The sequence below is a fragment of the Psammomys obesus genome, unplaced genomic scaffold, assembly GCF_907164565.1.
Source record: "Psammomys obesus unplaced genomic scaffold, mPsaObe1.curated_primary_1811, whole genome shotgun sequence".
NCBI lineage: Eukaryota > Metazoa > Chordata > Mammalia > Rodentia > Muridae > Psammomys > Psammomys obesus.
In genome coordinates, this window is record NW_026585580.1 from 12,262,998 (window position 1) to 12,280,278 (window position 17,281).

General features: G+C 47.5%; 1 protein-coding gene and 1 pseudogene across 1 annotated transcript in view; one reads left to right on the forward strand and one right to left on the reverse strand.

The window, feature by feature from the left end:
- LOC129677323 (serine protease 40-like) overlaps positions 1–5,475 on the reverse strand; it is a 7,182-nt gene extending 1,707 nt beyond the window's left edge. The window contains exons 1-4 of the mRNA XM_055607969.1: positions 5,313–5,475; positions 4,583–4,745; positions 2,732–3,006; positions 1,418–1,587 (exon numbers count right to left, since the gene is read on the reverse strand). Coding sequence (XP_055463944.1) covers positions 1,418–1,587; positions 2,732–3,006; positions 4,583–4,745; positions 5,313–5,475 — 771 coding nt within the window. The remainder of the gene's footprint in view (positions 1–1,417; positions 1,588–2,731; positions 3,007–4,582; positions 4,746–5,312) is intronic.
- Positions 5,476–9,188: 3,713 nt separating this feature from the next.
- On the forward strand, positions 9,189–10,641 carry LOC129677331 (RCC1 and BTB domain-containing protein 1-like; annotated as a pseudogene).
- The last annotated feature ends 6,640 nt before the right edge of the window (positions 10,642–17,281 follow it).

Below are 17,281 nucleotides of genomic sequence, written 5' to 3' on the forward strand. Positions count from 1 at the left end.
CTATCTATCTATCTATCTATCTATCTATCTATCTATCTATCTATCTAGGCATATATATATGATATCTATATCTATATAGATATCTCAATAGATAGACAAAATAGATGATAGATAGATAACAGATGAATAGATAAGTAGATTTGAAACAAACAAAACCAGCAACAACAACAGCGAAAGCACTCCTAAGATGTAAAGTCGTATGTTCCTGAGCCAAGAAGATAGCCAAGGGAAGAGAGCGAAAAAGACAGAGCAAACGGGGGCCACACCAGACACTTCCAGTTGCCCAGTTCCTCTCTGGCATCAGTTTTCCCCATCATTAAAGGTAAACAATACAGACTGCACACAAACTAGTCATGAGCTCATTCCCCAAATGTGAGTTCTTATGAATCATTATGAAAGTTGCATGATCCCATTGGTGGCAGAACAGCCTCACAAGCTTGTGAAGAGACTTACGGGAAAAATACATTAAAACATTTACACCTTCATTAGTCACCAGAAAAATGCAAATAAGCAGTCACATACAACTGGGCAGTGGTGGTGCACAGCTTTAATCCCAGCGCTCAGGAGGCAGAGGCAGACAGTTTTCTGTGAGTTCGAGGCCAGCCTGGTTTACAGAGAGTATTCCAGAACAGCTAGGGCTACACAGAGAAACTCCGCCTCGAAAAACAAATAAACACAAAAGGACAGGAAAAATCACATGTGTTGGTTCAATGGGCGGATAACCCGAAGAATGGGAGCAGTGTGGAGCGATGTGAACGCTTGCTGCTGTTGGGTGTGCATCTCTACACAGCCACATTGGAGAGCTGCCTGGAGTGTGTGCAAGACACAAACACATGCATGTCTCGTGGCATGGTGAGTCTGCTGCCAGCGTGATGACCCTTCCAGCATGTTCATGGCAGTGCTGTTGCAAAGGTCTCTCACGGAAACCGTCAAAGGCCACCAGGAGAAGAATGAACAAAGGAGTGTGCAGTGTTTCCATATAGTGCCATGGCTGGATAGCATCCTGCCGACTAAAAAGCAATCAGGCAAAAGCCTGCATTCTTGTGTGTGTGTGTGTGTGTGTGTGTGTGTGTTCGAGCACATTCGTGCATGCCTGCATGCTTTAGACATGGATGTGGAACTCAGAGGGCCACTTTCGGGAGCTGCTTCCCTCCTTCCACCATGTAGGCTGAGCGGTGGGTCAAGTTCAGGCCAGCAGGCTCGGTGGCAAGCCCACACAGCCACCTCACGGGCCCACTGAATTAACTTCTCAAAATCCCTCAGGCGGTACAAAAGTGCAGCTCCTCCACAACGTGTTCTAAAGACTGAACCAAATGGACAAGACAAGGTCCAGAGGAGACGCAGAAGGGAGGGGCTGGGACAACCCGAGGGTACAGGGTGGCAAAGCTGACTGAGCCTCTGGGCAGGTCTCACTTACGGCGCAGATGGATTTGGTCATCTCATAGTCAGCTGCACACAGCATGTCATCGTATATGTAGTAGCTGCTAGTGGAGCCAGGCTGAGGTGGTGGGAAAAATGATTTACACAGGTCGTTTTCCATGAGGGTTAGCTGCACTTCATGGAGGTCGTCAGGCAAAGGATGGCTCACTGCCGGAGGGGGAGCAGATGTGAGATGTGGCAGAGGGGAAGCCCAGCAACTGTGGTCAGGAGAGGGCCTAACAGAAGATGGCTGATGTCCTGTCTCTTACAGAGAGCTGCCCCGGTCACACTTTGCCTCTGTGTCTCCACTCTCATCCCCTGACCTGACCAGGAGACCCTACCTGCCCTCACATAGGCTGTCAAGAGACTGAAAGTCCATCTATTCTAATGCTGCTGGACCATTCTTCTGGTGAGCAGCCTGTGTGACTGTCACTTAGAAGCTAGGAGCAGGGAGGGGGACCCTAGCCCTGACCTCAGAGAAACTCCTTCCTCAACATTCCTTTGCTAGACTGTGGCCCTAAGTTTCATGCCAAATTTACATCTACTTTATTTAACTTGCCATTATAGTGTCTTAAATCAAAAGCATTCAGCCCTGTGTAAAGTCCTTGCCCAGGTGTCCTGTGCTCTCAGTCTAGACAGATACAGTTGTCCCTTGCTGTCAGCAGGCTTTTCCTGTGGCCCAGGATCCCAGACTGACTCCACAGACACTGAGTTTTCTCTGCAAAGCGTGTACAGAGAACCTGGGCTCACCTTCCTGTACACTTAAAATTGTGTCTAGACAACACAATGTCTGACGTGAGGCAAATGGGACAGAGACAGTCACAGTTCTGTATTGCTTAGAGAATAAGGACAAGGAGAATGTCAGTCCCCAACACTGAGGCTTTTGGTCCCCGGGTGACTGGGTCCATGGATTCAGAACCACGAGTACACGGGGCCAGTTGTAAAAGCTGGTGAAAGAGGCTTCCTTGCCTTAGGGGATGAGCAGTGAGGTTCAGAGAGGTGACTGATCCCCAGTTAAACAGCCCAACCTGCCCCTTGCCAGGGAGAGCCGGTTGCTTTTATCTCTTGAAGGATGGTCAGTGTCATCCCTGGCCAGGGTGGAGCAACCACTGCTTGTGGGGAGCCTTGCAGTGCACGGGGGTCAACCACAGTCAGGACCCCGAATCTTGAAGGGCTCTGAGTCAAAGAGCCTGCAAGCCCCATCTGAAGGGGAGGTTTGCTTCTGAAGCAGAAGGTGGGGTTCGCAGGCACTGGGAAGGCCTCCGGCCTCCCCCCCCATCTCCCTCTTCAAGCATGTGTCTCCTGTACTCACCATCCTCCCTGAGATGCCCCCAGCCAGTTGCCCAGCAGGCCTTATTTTCGGGGATTTGTATATCTTTCTTCGGGACACAGGCTGGGAAGATGTGGGAGCTGTACTCCACAGGCGAATGCAGCTGCATCAAGACAATGTCACTTCCCTGGCGGTGTAATTTGTCGTAGTCTTTGTGAACAATCAGCTTGTTCACCGACAGCTGCCGGCTGTACTTGGTGGGACTGCTCAGCTTGGTGTAGCCCAGCAGGATCTGGTAGTCATTTGGGTTGTGAGACCTAGCGCAGGGGAAGGAGGACCTCCTGTAAATGCTGGGTGAGTGCTGCCCACCCACCCTGCAGGCAGCCACACCCAGTCTCGTCTCCCTTTCAAGAGTCTCTTTTGGGTGTTTTGTTTTGTTTTGTTTTGTTTTTCTCTTGAGGGACAGGATGATCATACACAGCCTGAGGAGACAGAAGGCTCCTGATATCCCAGAATTCAAGGGGCTGTCAATCTCATGATTGGGCTGGACCATCAGACTGCACCCCTTCATCTCGGAGGAGAAAAGACACACTCAGACCTTGTCGGCTCTGCCTTACAACTATATGGCCTTCTCAAAGACCCCCACCTCCTGCCTGGCATGAGCCCTACCTCAAACCTCACACACTGTCTTTTCCCAAGATTATTTTCCTACCTAACCATAACCATGGGCATTCAAGATGTATTTATGGAGGAAATGGAAGAATAAGTAAAAAATTGCTGTTTCTGGAACACAAGTTATATTTTAGCCCGTGTGTGTGTCCATTAACGTGGCTCTCTTACACGCCCAGTCCACATGCCTGAATTCCCTTCCCCCAGGGCCCTTCCAGCTGTATGACTCATGGCATCTCCTTGACATGCCTAGATGGTCTGTCACCATGGGAAGTGGCCTCTGCCTCACTTTCCCCATAGGTGGGTCTCATAGGTCCTCCACATCAGGCCTGGCACACATGCTGCTGAATATGTAAATGTAAAATATGCAGTAATTTATCCTCCTTGCTCCTTTCGGGGACACAGTGAGCACAGGTGCATCTGGTTGATTGTACTGGTGTACACACACACACACACACACACACACACACACACACACACACGGTACCCAGATGCCCCTGGGAAGGACTATGCTCCAATGTAGCTGTGCCTGAATCCAAATGAACTTCAAGGAACATGCCCTGGATGGAGCCTGCAGAGAGCCCGGGCAAGCGGATGCAGGAGACATCCCAACTGTCTCTAGCCTTGGGAATAGGAGTCTGGGATTGTCCCTTTCACTAAGCATGGGATCGTCTGGCTAGGTTAGGACAAGGGAACAGTAGTTCCAGGAGAAGCCAGGCCCGTTGCCACCCGCAGGGCTTGTCTAGAGGGAAACAGCCGACGGTTATGAAGTAAGCTCAAATGGAAAAGAGTTTTGATCTGTAACATTCGTGAAAGAGAAGAGACGAGACTGGAGGTGACCGACCCCTTCAGAACGAAACCCGTTTTCCAGCACTGATGTACGGGCACAACGGAGGAGAGTGTTTCTGTTAGCAGGTTAAAGCTAACGCGTGTGTCACTGCGGCAACCACAGTAGTTAGTGGAGTCTCTGGGAAGGGGAGAGACAAAATATGCGACCCAGACCAGCAGGAGATGGTGTCAGCTGATGAGCAAGGACGGCAATCCTGGTGAAAGACACCACTCAAGGGCAGGGCAATGGCGCAGGAGGCCTCCTGCTGGCAGCAGGCTATCCCAGAACACAGCCTAAAGGGGAATGGCGGCCATGCCTCCTTCACTTTTCCCGGTCCTAGTGACCCTCTCCTGACCCCCTTCCCAGCAGAAGGGCCCCAGGGAGGGAACACGCACCTTTGAAAGCAGTGGGCAGCGCCAGCTACCCAGTTTTTGTCGATGAGAACTGCTCCACAGATGTGCGAGCCATACAAGCGCAGACTGGCCTGCCACGGCCACCGCTCAGAACCTGCCTTCTGACCACCAAAGATCTTCCCTTGGAATTTGCTCTTGCCACATACTGTGGAGACAATCGCAGCCGCGAGGCACCTGCATTCAGGATGCATTTGCTTGGTGCCCCAAGTGTTAGCATCAGCAGGACTCAGGGGACACAGAGGCCTCTCCTCCAAGGTCGGGAGGGGCGTGGCAAGGCTCATGTGACAAAGAGCATCCTGAATGACGGGGAGGGTTGGATTAGGCTTCCTCTCAGCAAGGATCACAGAACAGAGATGGGGGCAGGGAGGAGGGTGCTGCCAGGAGCTCCTAGAACCTCATTAACTTAGCGAGCACAGCTCTGAAGAGGCAGACGCTAAGGCTGACAGGGGCCATCATTTTTCAGGGCCAAGGTATGTCCTCCCACCCCAACCCAAGAATACCGTAGTACAGCCCTACAATCCTGACCCTGAGCTGAGGAAACGAGGTCAATGGACAAAAGCGGGCAGAGGAGAGGGCTGCAGTGTATAAGTCCCTAGTCTTAAGGCCCTCCCTTTCGATGCAAAGGCCTGCAGGCCCTCCCAGCTGCCCGTGTTCCGAGGGGAGGGGAGGGGAGGGGACACACCCACTGAAAACCTGCCTCCCGCTTCCTTACCCTGCGACAGGGATAGCGCAGTCTGGGCGGCTGTGATATTTGCAGCGCTAGAGATGTTGGCGGCCCGGGTCTGCTGAGGCAGGAAGCTCAGCCAGAGCAGAGAAGCCAGAAGACAGGCCCCGGACCGGTCTGAGCCCGATTTCTGGGCCCTAGCGCCCCACATAGCATCTGGCCGGCCTGTGTCTGGGTCCCAGACAGGACCGAAAGCACGTGCAGACAACCGCTGACTCTGGCAAACTGCCTCTAGGGAACATCTCCTCTCCCACCCCGACCTCGCGGGAGCCGAGCAAGTGTGCTGAAAACCTAGGTCCATGGGAGGCAGTCGGTACTGGAGCTGGTTGTCCTCAGTACCCTCTCAGGCGTTCACAGAAACAATTCTCCCATGGGGGCGGGGGGGGGGAGGGTAGGGAGAGAAGGGCGGGGGGCGGGGGGTTCCGGCAAAAGCATTCACTGCATCCCAGAGTTTCTCAGTTTCGTTCTGCTAGAATATGCACTCAAAACACAAAGTCTCATCACCCGGAGCGCCATGGCAACATCTCATCAGCCTCAAATCCACAGACTCAGAAGACGGCATTATGGACTTCCTGAAGCTAGAGTTACAGGCAATTTTCATCTGCCCAGTGTGGGTCTCTGGGAACCAAATGTGAGTCCCCTGGAAGAGCAGCAACCACTCTTAACTACCGAACCATCCCAAAGCTCTACAATTAAAATAACAAACAAGCAAACAAAAACCCCACCTTTTTATTGAGTCTTTGAAATGTTCATAAGCGTACTCTACACAACGATCTTGGTTTTATTCATCCTTCACACACACACAGACACACATACCCTCAGTTCCCTTCAGGAACCCCCATTATAGTTCTCTCCCAACTTCATATCCTCCTCACTTGTTTATTTGTTTATCATATGGACGTGGATGTGTGGCTCTCTGCTGGGACATGAGGAAGTTAGCAGTGTCCACACTCCTAAAGAAAGGCGATGCCCTTCCCCACAGCGGTCAGCAAATTGCCCATAGAGCCTCAGCTAGAATTGGGTCTCAGAAGGTCCTCCCTCCTCTGTGCTGGAATTTATTTGTGCAGGTCTTGTGCAAGTGTCCACTGCTGCTATGGCTGTAATTGTTTGTAAGCAGAGCACTATGTGTTTCTCTTTTATCAGTGTATTTCACTTGGACCTAAGGAGTGCTAAGCAATTTTTAATTATGGGAAACTTAATCTTATACGTATTATCTATAAGTAAACCTTATGATAAAGTTTTTAATTTTCTGACTTTGTCCTCATTTATCTGTTTCCATTCTGGAATTTTTTTTTAACTTGTGTGATAAAACTTACTTATAGTCTAAAATCATTTCTTATCTGAAAGCAACTTGCTTTTCCTTCAGATTTCTTATGTGCTCATATGTATAACTTTTTGTACCTCCTTCTCACACCTGATTCACCTTTTCTAGTGGCAGTAGGGATAGAGACACTGCTCTAATGACTGCTCACAGCCTGAGGTGTTCATTTAATCTTTAGAGTTTGGATTCTTGATTTTGCTACAAAAAAGAATTTCACTGTAAGCCAGCATAAAGCCAAGCTCGAGTTTATGAAGAGATATTGGTTTAGACTTTTAATTTTAATTTATTTTTAACCATGAGGGTTACGATAAAGAAAGAAAACCAGCAAGAAAGGGAGATGTAGGGTCTCTCAAAAAGGGGTCCTGCTTCATTGTCCTTTCACTAGCCATATATGCCACACTGGTGGGGTTTGAAGCTAGAATATTCAGAGTTGCTTAGGAATCCACATGAAATCCTAGCGTGACCTCTCAAAAAGGAGCTCAGTGCTGGAAGGATCTAGAGATATGTGTGAGCAGGAGATGAGGAAGAGAACGTAATGAAGGGATTTGTGAGCTGCCGGAACTAATCTGCCTTTAGCAGTAAATATTAAATTTTATACAGGAGGGAAGTCAACATTGCAACACTCTTTAACGTGCACAGGAAATTGGCTGATTCTAAAGTTGCCCAAAAGCCTCAAAGTTCCACCAAGTCTCCAGACCAGTTCAGGCCCGGCCCGGCAGAACGTCTCTCACACTGCCAAAGACTTCGGCACGTGTGGAAGAGCAGCCCTTCTCCCTGAATCTGGACCAACAGATGGATGCAACTTCTGCTTCCTGCAGCTCACCAGCCCTTTAGGTGCCTGGTCCATGCTCGCAGGTACTGAGCTTGGTCTGGCTGCACTCCGGTTAGGCTGCTCGCCTCCCTCCTGCCTGCCAGAGCCAGCGTGACTCATGGGAAGTATTGGGCCTTTCTTTTTAAATAAAAAAAAAAAAGTATGTTTTAAACCATGCGTATGTATGTGATTATGTGCATGAGAGTACTAGTGACCATAGAGACCAGAAGAAAGTGTGGGAAAGTCCAAAGAAAGTCCTTTGGAGCTGAAGTTACAAGCAACTACCAACATGGGTGCTGGGACCTGAACTTGGTTTGTCTGGGAAAACAAACACTCTCAGCCTTGAGACATCCCTCCAGCCCTAGTGTCAGACCTTCCTCAAACTCTGCTCAAAAACAGCCTTTCATTAGAATTTTCTTCTGATCTTTTTTCCTTCTAGATTTATTGATTATTTTATGTGTATGAGTGTGCTGCCTGAATCTCTGTAAGCGCACCATGTGATTTCCTGGTGCCCATGAAGGTCCAGAGGTTATCTTGGGTCCCCTAGAACTGGAGTTACAGACCATTGTGAGCTGTCATGTGGGGGCTGGGAATTGAACGTGGGTTTTTGAACCCAGGTCTCTCAACTATTGAGCCATCTCTCAGGCCAAGCTCCTCATCTTTTGCTTTTGTTTAAATTCCCTGGCCTTGAGAACTAGCCACATCAAGCTTTAGTCTGACCCTGACCTCTCTATGCCAGGCTCTTGGATGTACTGCACGCAGAGCAGGCTGAGAGTGAAGTCTGCCTTCACCAAACAGGTCCTGATAGTAAAGCTAGGAATAAATCATATGACAGGAGATTAAGATAAGTTGTGGGTTAATGTGATGAAAGGGATGAAGGGTAATACATCACTCTGAAGAAGGGAACTGGGGTCTGAGGGTCAAGGGACACTTCAGAAGAAGTACTTTGGCAAAGATATAACTGAGCAGATGTGTTAAAGAAAGAGCAATGCCCTAAGGCAACAAGGGTCATCCACCATGTAGGGAAATAGAAAGGGCCTGAGACAGCTGGAGCTCGGAGAACCTAAAAGGTAGGCAGGGAGGAACGAGAACAGGGGTACCGGGCCGTGTGCAGAGAAAATATTTCACATGTCTCTCAGCTCTCTATGGCTGTGATGAAGTGTTTTACAAGGCAAAGGTTTATTTTGACTCATAGTTTCAGGAATTTCAGTCCATGGTCACTTGGCCCTGTTGCTTTGGGCCTGTTGGGGCAGAGTGCACCATGTGGGTATGAGGCAGGGTGTAAAAGGGGAAGTTTATGGAGAGAGACATAGGGAGGGAAAGGAGTCCATTGCTTTAGAGTGTGGGTGTAGCCCCTGGCCAGTAGAAAATCAAGAACATTATCACAATTAACATTGTCTGTGAATGTTGATGATGTGGACAATATTTTTAAAACATTTTCAAATTAAAAACATTAAGATAGGAAGAAGCCAGGCTTGCAGCCTGAACATACATATCTTAGGGTGGGGCCTTTTCTCCTTTCCTGAATTTTTTCTGGAAACCTTGAAAACAGAACTAGCCATTTATGTTTACAGTGAAGATATCCTAGCTTCTTCCATCCCTGATCTGGGCTTTTTACCTTATCAACTGTCATCCTGTCCATTCACCCCAGGAGCCATCCTTTCATCTCATTGAAAGTCTTCAACTCTCAGATAATAGCTTCAAAAGCCATCCATATCCTACTGCAAAGACAATGAAGTGTGCCCCTCCCTTGAGCCCCGCAGACCTGTGTCCTCAGGTATGTCTCTCTGCTAACCTTCCAAACTCAAACCTATGTTAAAGTTCCCTTCAGTGAACTCCATTTCTGCTTCAGAATGGCTTACCTTGAGACTCTATTCTGCAAGAAAGCCAAGAACTTGGTTTTAACTGAGTCGAGGCCTCTGAAACTTCTCAGACTGCTGTCCGCAGCAGCGTGAAATGGCCACACCTCGGTGGGAAGCAGTGTTGCTGGTCTGCTCCCCGCAGTGCCCACAGGTGTACTCTGTGGTAGCAAGGAAGCAAAGAGAGAGAGGAAGAGGACGTGGCCCCATCTCTTTCCATCATCAGTAACCTAGCCTCCTCCCCAGTAGACATCCTCCTAAAGGTTGTACCACCTTCTGACAATGCCACAGGCCTGGGACCAATACCCTTAATACATGAGCCTTTCACGAACATTTCAACAATAAATTCCAGCAACTTTGATTAGAGAAAGAAAGTGGAAATTTCATTTAGTGTAGAAGCACCACACAAGGTAGGTCAAGGTGATCGCGGGAGAGAGGCCAGTCTCCACTCTGCTCTTGCCCCAGGAAACTATCGATTAGAAAAGTGTGTGTCTTCGGCAACTCAGCCAACAAGGTGAGCTATGTCATTAACCATGATGAGGTCTCTGTCTTTGGACTGAACTGTAATAACTGTCTCAGAACTGGAGATAACCGGCGCACACTGGTGCCCTATGTAAAAACAAGATCAAAAGGCTTGGTTATGGAAGGGGCCCCCACTTCTCCTAAGCACCGAAAGGGAAGTGGTGATAATGGGCAGAGCTAGCTGGGGAATGGTTCCATCCATTAAGGCGCTGCTGCCATCCCTGTCTCTGCTGATCAAGCAGGCAGCTGAATTAGCTTGTGCCTCTCATTGGTCGATGGCTCTCGCAGCTGATGGAGAGGTACTCTCTTGCAGCTATACCCACTGTGGCCCGGCGTTGGGAGGTGGTGGTCAGGATCTACATCAAATCAGCCACCTCCTGGAAGAGTTACTGCAAACCAGCTACATACCAAGAGGGTGGTTGATGTTGCCTATGGTTATATGTCATTCATGGCTATTCTGGACAATGGTGAGGTATATGGCTGCAATGAACATGGGCAGATAGGCTTGAGAAACTATGGCAACTGGCTGACCCCAGTGATAATGGCAATTCTGCACCCAAATGTGTGTGGACCAAATTCCTTCTAGCTGTGCATATATCCTAACTCTAATTCTAGCTTGCTCTATGCCTGGGGAGCTAATAACACAGGCAGCTGGGAACTAGCAATAAAAATAACCCACTAAGCCCAGCACGTATCTTGGTAGAAAAGAAAGGATTGTCAGCCCGTCACTCTGCCCACACACCTGCTGCCAGAACCCAGGGAGCACATGAGTACAGTGTGTGGCCAGAGCTGATGGATCCATGACCCTTCCCCCTTCACCTGCTCCTCCTGCAGCTGAAGATGCTTTAGCCCATCCTGCTGCCTCTGCCATTACCGGGTGCCTTCCATCTGCAAAGCATGAAGACTTCTTAACAGCCACAGAGTCCCCAAGGGAAGACTTTGATAGCCCAGAGACTGCTGATCTGAAGGTTTGAATAGATGGGAAATATATTCATGTCTATAAAGCTGCTTTGAAACCAGGCGTGAGTGCTTTCCTACTGCATCGAAGATGTGAAGGAGGTGATGGAAATAGACCAGTGTCCTTGTCTCAGGCACCCCGCCTTTCTTCAGGACTTCTACACAGACACAGGAGATCTTCCACGGAGGGTGCCATAGGTCTTTTGGACCCGGTGGTGTCCTCTTGTGAAAAGAGACTGAAAAAAGCTTGGCCAGCACTGCATCGAAGGAGAAGTTCATCGATAGAGCAGGCGAATTTGGAGCATTTAAGAGCCGAGGCCTGAGCTGTGTGCGAGTGCTCCGGAGGCACTGTGCATGGCACAATTCTTCAGGTGAAGCCATCAGGTTGTAGGTTTTAATTTTTACTTTTTTTTTTCCACACTGAAGATACAGTGCCCCGAAGGAATATAAGCAGGGTGCGCGCTTCTCCCGAGTCTGTTTTTCACAGCTCTTATTTGTAGATGTTTCACCCAAGTTTGGGCTGGAACAGTGAAAGAATGGACGTTTAGCGGCTCTGCTTTTTTTCCGTTTTGGTGGAAGGAACTTCTGAACTGGAGAAAGGATGTCGGTGACGCCCTCCCTGGATCACAAATCACAACTCTTTGATGCCAGGAGTGACCACAGGTGTGGGCCTCCCGCCCCAAAGACTCCCTCAAGCCCTGTGAGTGGGCGTCAGCACCCTGTGGGGCTGTTGATGGTGTGCTTTTGTGTTGCTGTCTTGAAGCTTCAGCGGCAAACTGGCAATGTGTCTGTGGTGATGGTGTCTGTGGTGATGGTATTAATTGCAACAACAGTGCTGATATTGGTAACAGTCATGCTGCTGCTGTGGTGAGGAGGGAGATGACGTTGATGCGGCAGAGGACAGGGATGTCAGTGATGATAACACAGGGTCATAACAATGCTGAAGATGTGTTCCGTGAGGTAGTGATAGGTAAGGAAGATTGTTATTACATAATTTTACTATTAATACATTATAATAAATGTTAATATTTTATGACATACCAATAGTCATTACTAATATATTATGATAACACATTAATATTTATTATTAATATATTATAGTAATGTGCTAATATAATAGTATTAGTAATAACAATGTTATTATTAATGGTTCCAAAACCTTCTAGAGGCAGAAGCAGGAAGACAACACAATGAAAATCAACACGGGATTTGGAGCGAGATACATCCACACTAGGCCACTTATTTGCTGAGTGGCCTGGAGAAACTCAATTAGCCAAAAGTGTACCTTATTTCCTCATCTTCAATTCCTCAGGAGGAGGTGATACAGATAAATTACTTGACACAGGAGCTGATATATTGTCTCCTATCTTCACCCCTGCTGTGTGTGCATGCATCCAGATGTGCATAAGGACCCAGAGGCTGAGAGTTCCTTCCTTGCCCCATTCCTATACTCAGGTGACAAGCCTGAGTTACACTGCATTTATGGCAAGAGACCAAGAGCTCTTGTTGACCTGAGAGCCCTGGCTGAAAGGCGCCCCATGGAGCAGCCATGGAGTGCCCAGGGAGTGGATACTGCTGGAACAGACTCAGCCAGTAGCTGCTATCACTGCCCAGTCTCTGCCCCTGAGACTGGTCCTGATGCTGCAATGAGCAGCTCCTGTACTGCTGCCATCTGGGAACCAGAGCAAGAAGGACTCTGTATGTGTCCAGTAAGTATCATCCTCCCCAACCACTCAGGCAGCCCAGTACACAAGCTGCAGGTAGACACACACAAGCCTCCACAGGCTGTCTGGCACACACAAAAGGCACAGGTCTTCAACAGTCAGTCTTAAGGCCATATCTGCACAAAACTTAAGCAAAAGTGGAATAGCAGCAGAGAAATTTCCACTCTGTAGAAAATGCACCCAAGCCAGTTCAGACTGGTCAGAGAACGCTTCCAGATGAAACCCTGCCTGGCAATGATGCTGGGGAAGCAAGGAAAACAGCAGGTAGATCTTGGTAGCTGTATCTCCCTGTATTCAGAGTGGGCTCCCTCCTGGTTAATGATTCTTGGACCTGAGTGAGGTTGCTCCCTCCATACTGGCCTTCTGGTGCTGGTTCCTGGCCCTGTGTCACCTTGGCAACAGTGCATCTCCCTCAGCTGGAATGGGGGTTCTGTTTGCAGCCTGGAGAGGCAAGAACAAACTCCACGTTCTCCACTGTGCTGCTGCACTATGTTTTAACATGGGTGTGAGTGTTTTCCTCACACACCAGACCAAGACTACCCATGAATCAAGTACGCAACAATCAGACATTACTATCTCTACGACAGGAAATCAAGCCTGAGGATGTAGCCCAGTGATGGGACACTTGTCTATGTGAGCGAGGCCATTGATCCAGGCCCTGAGGCTGGGGACACATGGGGAGGGGCAAGAAGTATGGTGGCATGATGAAGAGCCAGAGGAAAAGTAGACAGGAGAAGAGGACCATCGAGACGTCAAGGCTGACATGGAGCAAAAGGGGCTTAACACTAGTGGTCTTGCTTTGTTTGAGTCTTAGAAACATGAACAATCAAAAAGACACAAGGCAAGGGCTGCTGCCCACTGGTACAACACTCGCCTCCCTAGCATACCCCAGGTCCTAATTTCTAGCTCCAGTTCTACAAAAAGAATGACAAAAAGTTGAAGTTGATGGCTCTACAGACAGGCAAAGCTTCCTGAAGTGAATTATACAATAATAACTAATGTTCAAATTTCAGCAAAACAGAAAATATCACAAAACCAATAAGGAAATAAATGATTATACATAATTCAGTTCAAAAGATTTTTTAAATAATTTATTTGTTTCTATTCTAAGTGTATGGGTGATTGTTTGCCTGCTTGTGAATCTGTGTACCACGTGCATGCAGTGCCTGCAGAGGCCAGAAGAGGGCAGTGTATCCCTTTAAGCTGTAGTTACAAACAGATATTAGTCCTCAGGTGGGTGATGGGAATCGAACCTGGGTCCTTGGAATAGCAACAAGTGCTCTTAACCATGGAACTACCGCACCAGCATCCCCACACTAAATATTTTTCTTAAAAATTAAAAAAAAAAAAACAAAAAACATTTTGAGAGGGAGGGAGAGTCTCCAAGGCAAGAATGAGGAGCATGAACAGAGACCTCAGAAGAGGTAATACAGAAAAGGAGGGACAGGCAGTGTCTGTAGAGATAAAGCCTGGCCCACAATTTGGAGGCCACAAACCTCAGATCCAGGAGGGTCTTAATTCCATTGAAGAGAAGAGACGCCATGACCCCAACAACTGTAATAAAGGAAGACGCTTGATTTGGATCTTGGTTACCATACTAGAGGGTAGTTCATGATCCTCATGGTGTGAAGCAGATAGACAAGAAAGAGGGGAGGAAGGGGGAGAGGAAGGGGATAGGAGAAGGAGGGAAGGAGGGAGAGAGAAAGAGAGAGAGAGACTGGGCCTGGTGTGGGATTTTGAAACATCAAAGACGACCATTGGTGACACACCTTCTCCAACAAGGCCACTTTCGCTCCCACTACTCCAATGCCCCTAGTCCTCTTCAGACAGTTCCACTAACCGGAGGTCAAGAGTTAAAACATATGAGCCTGCAGGGGGCATTCTCATTCCAACCACCACATTCTACTCCCTGGCAGCCGTCGGTTTGTAGCCATATCACAATGCAAAATGCAGTTAGTCCTACTTCAAAAGTGCACAGTCTTCCACAGTCTCAACCCTGCTTCAAAGTCCAACGCCCTCTTCTGAAACTCAAGGCAGTCTCGTAACTCTAAACCCCTGGAAAATAAAAAACAAAAAGTAAAGCAGATTCTATACTTTCAACATTCAATGGCCATTCCAAAATTACCATTCAATTACCCTTCCAAAAGGGAGTGAAGGGAGCATAGTGAGGAGCCTTCCTCAGCTGTATGGAGATCCATTTTTTCTTCCGAAGGACCCCTTAGGGGTGGGGTCTCCTCAGGGCTGTAGACCTGGACACCGAAACTCCACTCCTGCAGTTAACTTCACCAGCTCCATAGACTTCTGACTTCTTTGGTCTCATAGTATGGGAAATATGAAAGGAGTTTGGCCATTAAACTGACCCTCAGGACTGAAGCAAACCCTCTGGAACTGTGAGCCTCAAAATAAACACTTTCTTTGATAATTTGCCTTAGTCGGGTTCTAGAATAGCATTGAAGGAGTTAGGAGGGGGCTGGCAGGAGGCTAATGAAAACTCATTACAATTTCCTTCCTTCATTCTTTTTCTTTTTTTGATGTGGAAGAGAGGTGTGTGTTATTTATTTCTATGCTTACATGGATATGTACGTGTGTGCATTTGGGTGGTCCTTGAGTATATAAAAAAAGCAAGCTGATCAAGCCACAAAAACAAGACAGTAAGCAATTTCTGAATCCAGGTTCCTGCCTTGGGTTCCTGTCCTGATTTCCCTTCATGATGGACTAAACCTATACATTGAAAGAAGGGTCATGGAATTTATCACAGCAAGTAGACACCTAATTAGGACAAAAGAGGATGGCAGTTCCAGTTTCTGTGCATCTTAAAGGTCATACTATTTTACTAACTGTCAAGACACTTTGTTATCAGGGTAACTAACCCTAATAAAGCCCGATTTCCTAGGTAAGTATCACTGAGCTTTATTTCCAGTATCACTAATGGTATGATTATTAATCACGATGATAAAAATACGAAAACCAATAAAGCTGATAAAAAAATAAAGCTAAGCCATAAAGCCAAGACACAAAGTTTTAAAATAAAAATATTTATATACTTATCAAATTAGGCTGGGGCAAAGCTGTAGAAAATGACAGATACACAGACAAACAAAATAGAACAAATCGGCCAGAAATGAATCCTTCTATATATAGTCAAATGATTTTTTTTTTTTTTTTTATCAGAAGGGCATGTCCAGTCAATAGGGAGAGGACAGTGCTTTCAACACATGGTGGTAGAAAAACCAGATATCCTCATGCTCCAGAATGAAGCAATCTGTTCGGCTTACACAATCGAGAAATCAACCCAAAATGCATAAATGACCTAAAAGTAAGAGGAAACACCATAAAACTCTGACAGGGAAGCAGTAAGAAGTGTTCACAAGTGGATTGCAATGGTTTCTCTGACGTCACAGCAAAAGTAAGGTACTCAATGATAAAAGAAAAAGCTTGAGCTTCATTAAAATCAATTTCTGTACCTTGAATGCTGCAACTGACTAAATTGGAATACTTGAACACAGAAGACTAAAATATACCAAGGATCTGTTTGGTGCTGGGTGGTTTCCTGTAATTCCAGCATGAGGGCTGAGGTGGTGGCGCCCAGAGCAAGCCAGGTAGCAAAACTAGACAAAACAGCTCCAGGTTTAGCAAGAGACCTCCAATCCACATGGTAGAGAATGAGGGTGGAAGACACCCGAAGGCAGTCCGGGACTTTCACACGTGTGCAAACACACATACTTATACATGCACATGACACAAACAAATGCACATGTGCAAAAAGATGGTAAGTTCGCGAAGAGTGACCAGACCAATAAACTCGTGAGCTTCCTGATGGGATGTGCTAGTGACTCTAAGGAAGTTTGAGAAAGCCCTAAGGACTCATATAATTTTACATAAAATTACACACAATACAGAGACAGAGACAGAGACACACACGCATATATGGGCATTTGTGTGCTCTGAGTATAAGTAGATGCTATATTTTATTTTTTTATGATTTCTGGTTTGTTTGTTTTCAATACATTCCAAGCACAGTTTCCCCTCCCCCCACTCCTCCAAGTCCTGCTCCCTCACATTTCCCCACCAGGTCCACTCCTCCCCCAGTTTCCCTTCAGAGAAGATCAGGCCTCTCAGGGATGTCAACTGAACATGGCATAGCAAGATACAGAAAACTACCCAGAAACCTTTATGTCAAGACTGGGCCAGGTGACCCAAGAGGAGGAAAAGGATCCTAAGAGCAGATGAAAGAGTCTGAGACACCTCTACTCCCACTGTTAGGAGTCCCACAAAAACACCAAGCTAACTACCATATGTATGTGCAGAGGACCTGTGCACACCCATGCAGGCTCTGTGATGGCTGCTTCAGTTTCTGTGAGCCCCTACGAGCCTTGACAAGTTGCTGTCTGTGGGCCACATTCTCCTGGTGTCCTCTGCTCCCTACTATTCCTCCTCCCCCTCTTCCATGGGGTTCCCAAGCTCCAAGAGGAGGGATCGGATGAAGATCTCCAATTTGAGCTCTCTCTCCAACCCCGCCAGCCTTCCTCAGCTGTATGGAGATCCATTTTTTCTTCCGAAGGACCCCTTAGGGGTGGGGTCTCCTCAGGGCTGTAGACCTGGACACCGAAACTCCACTCCTGCAGTTAACTTCACCAGCTCCATAGACTTCTGACTTCTTTGGTCTCATAGTGTGGGAAATATGAAAGGAGTTTGGCCATTAAACTGACCCTCAGGACAGTCACATAACCAGAGAACTAGTGGCAGAAGAGAAAAGAGAAAAC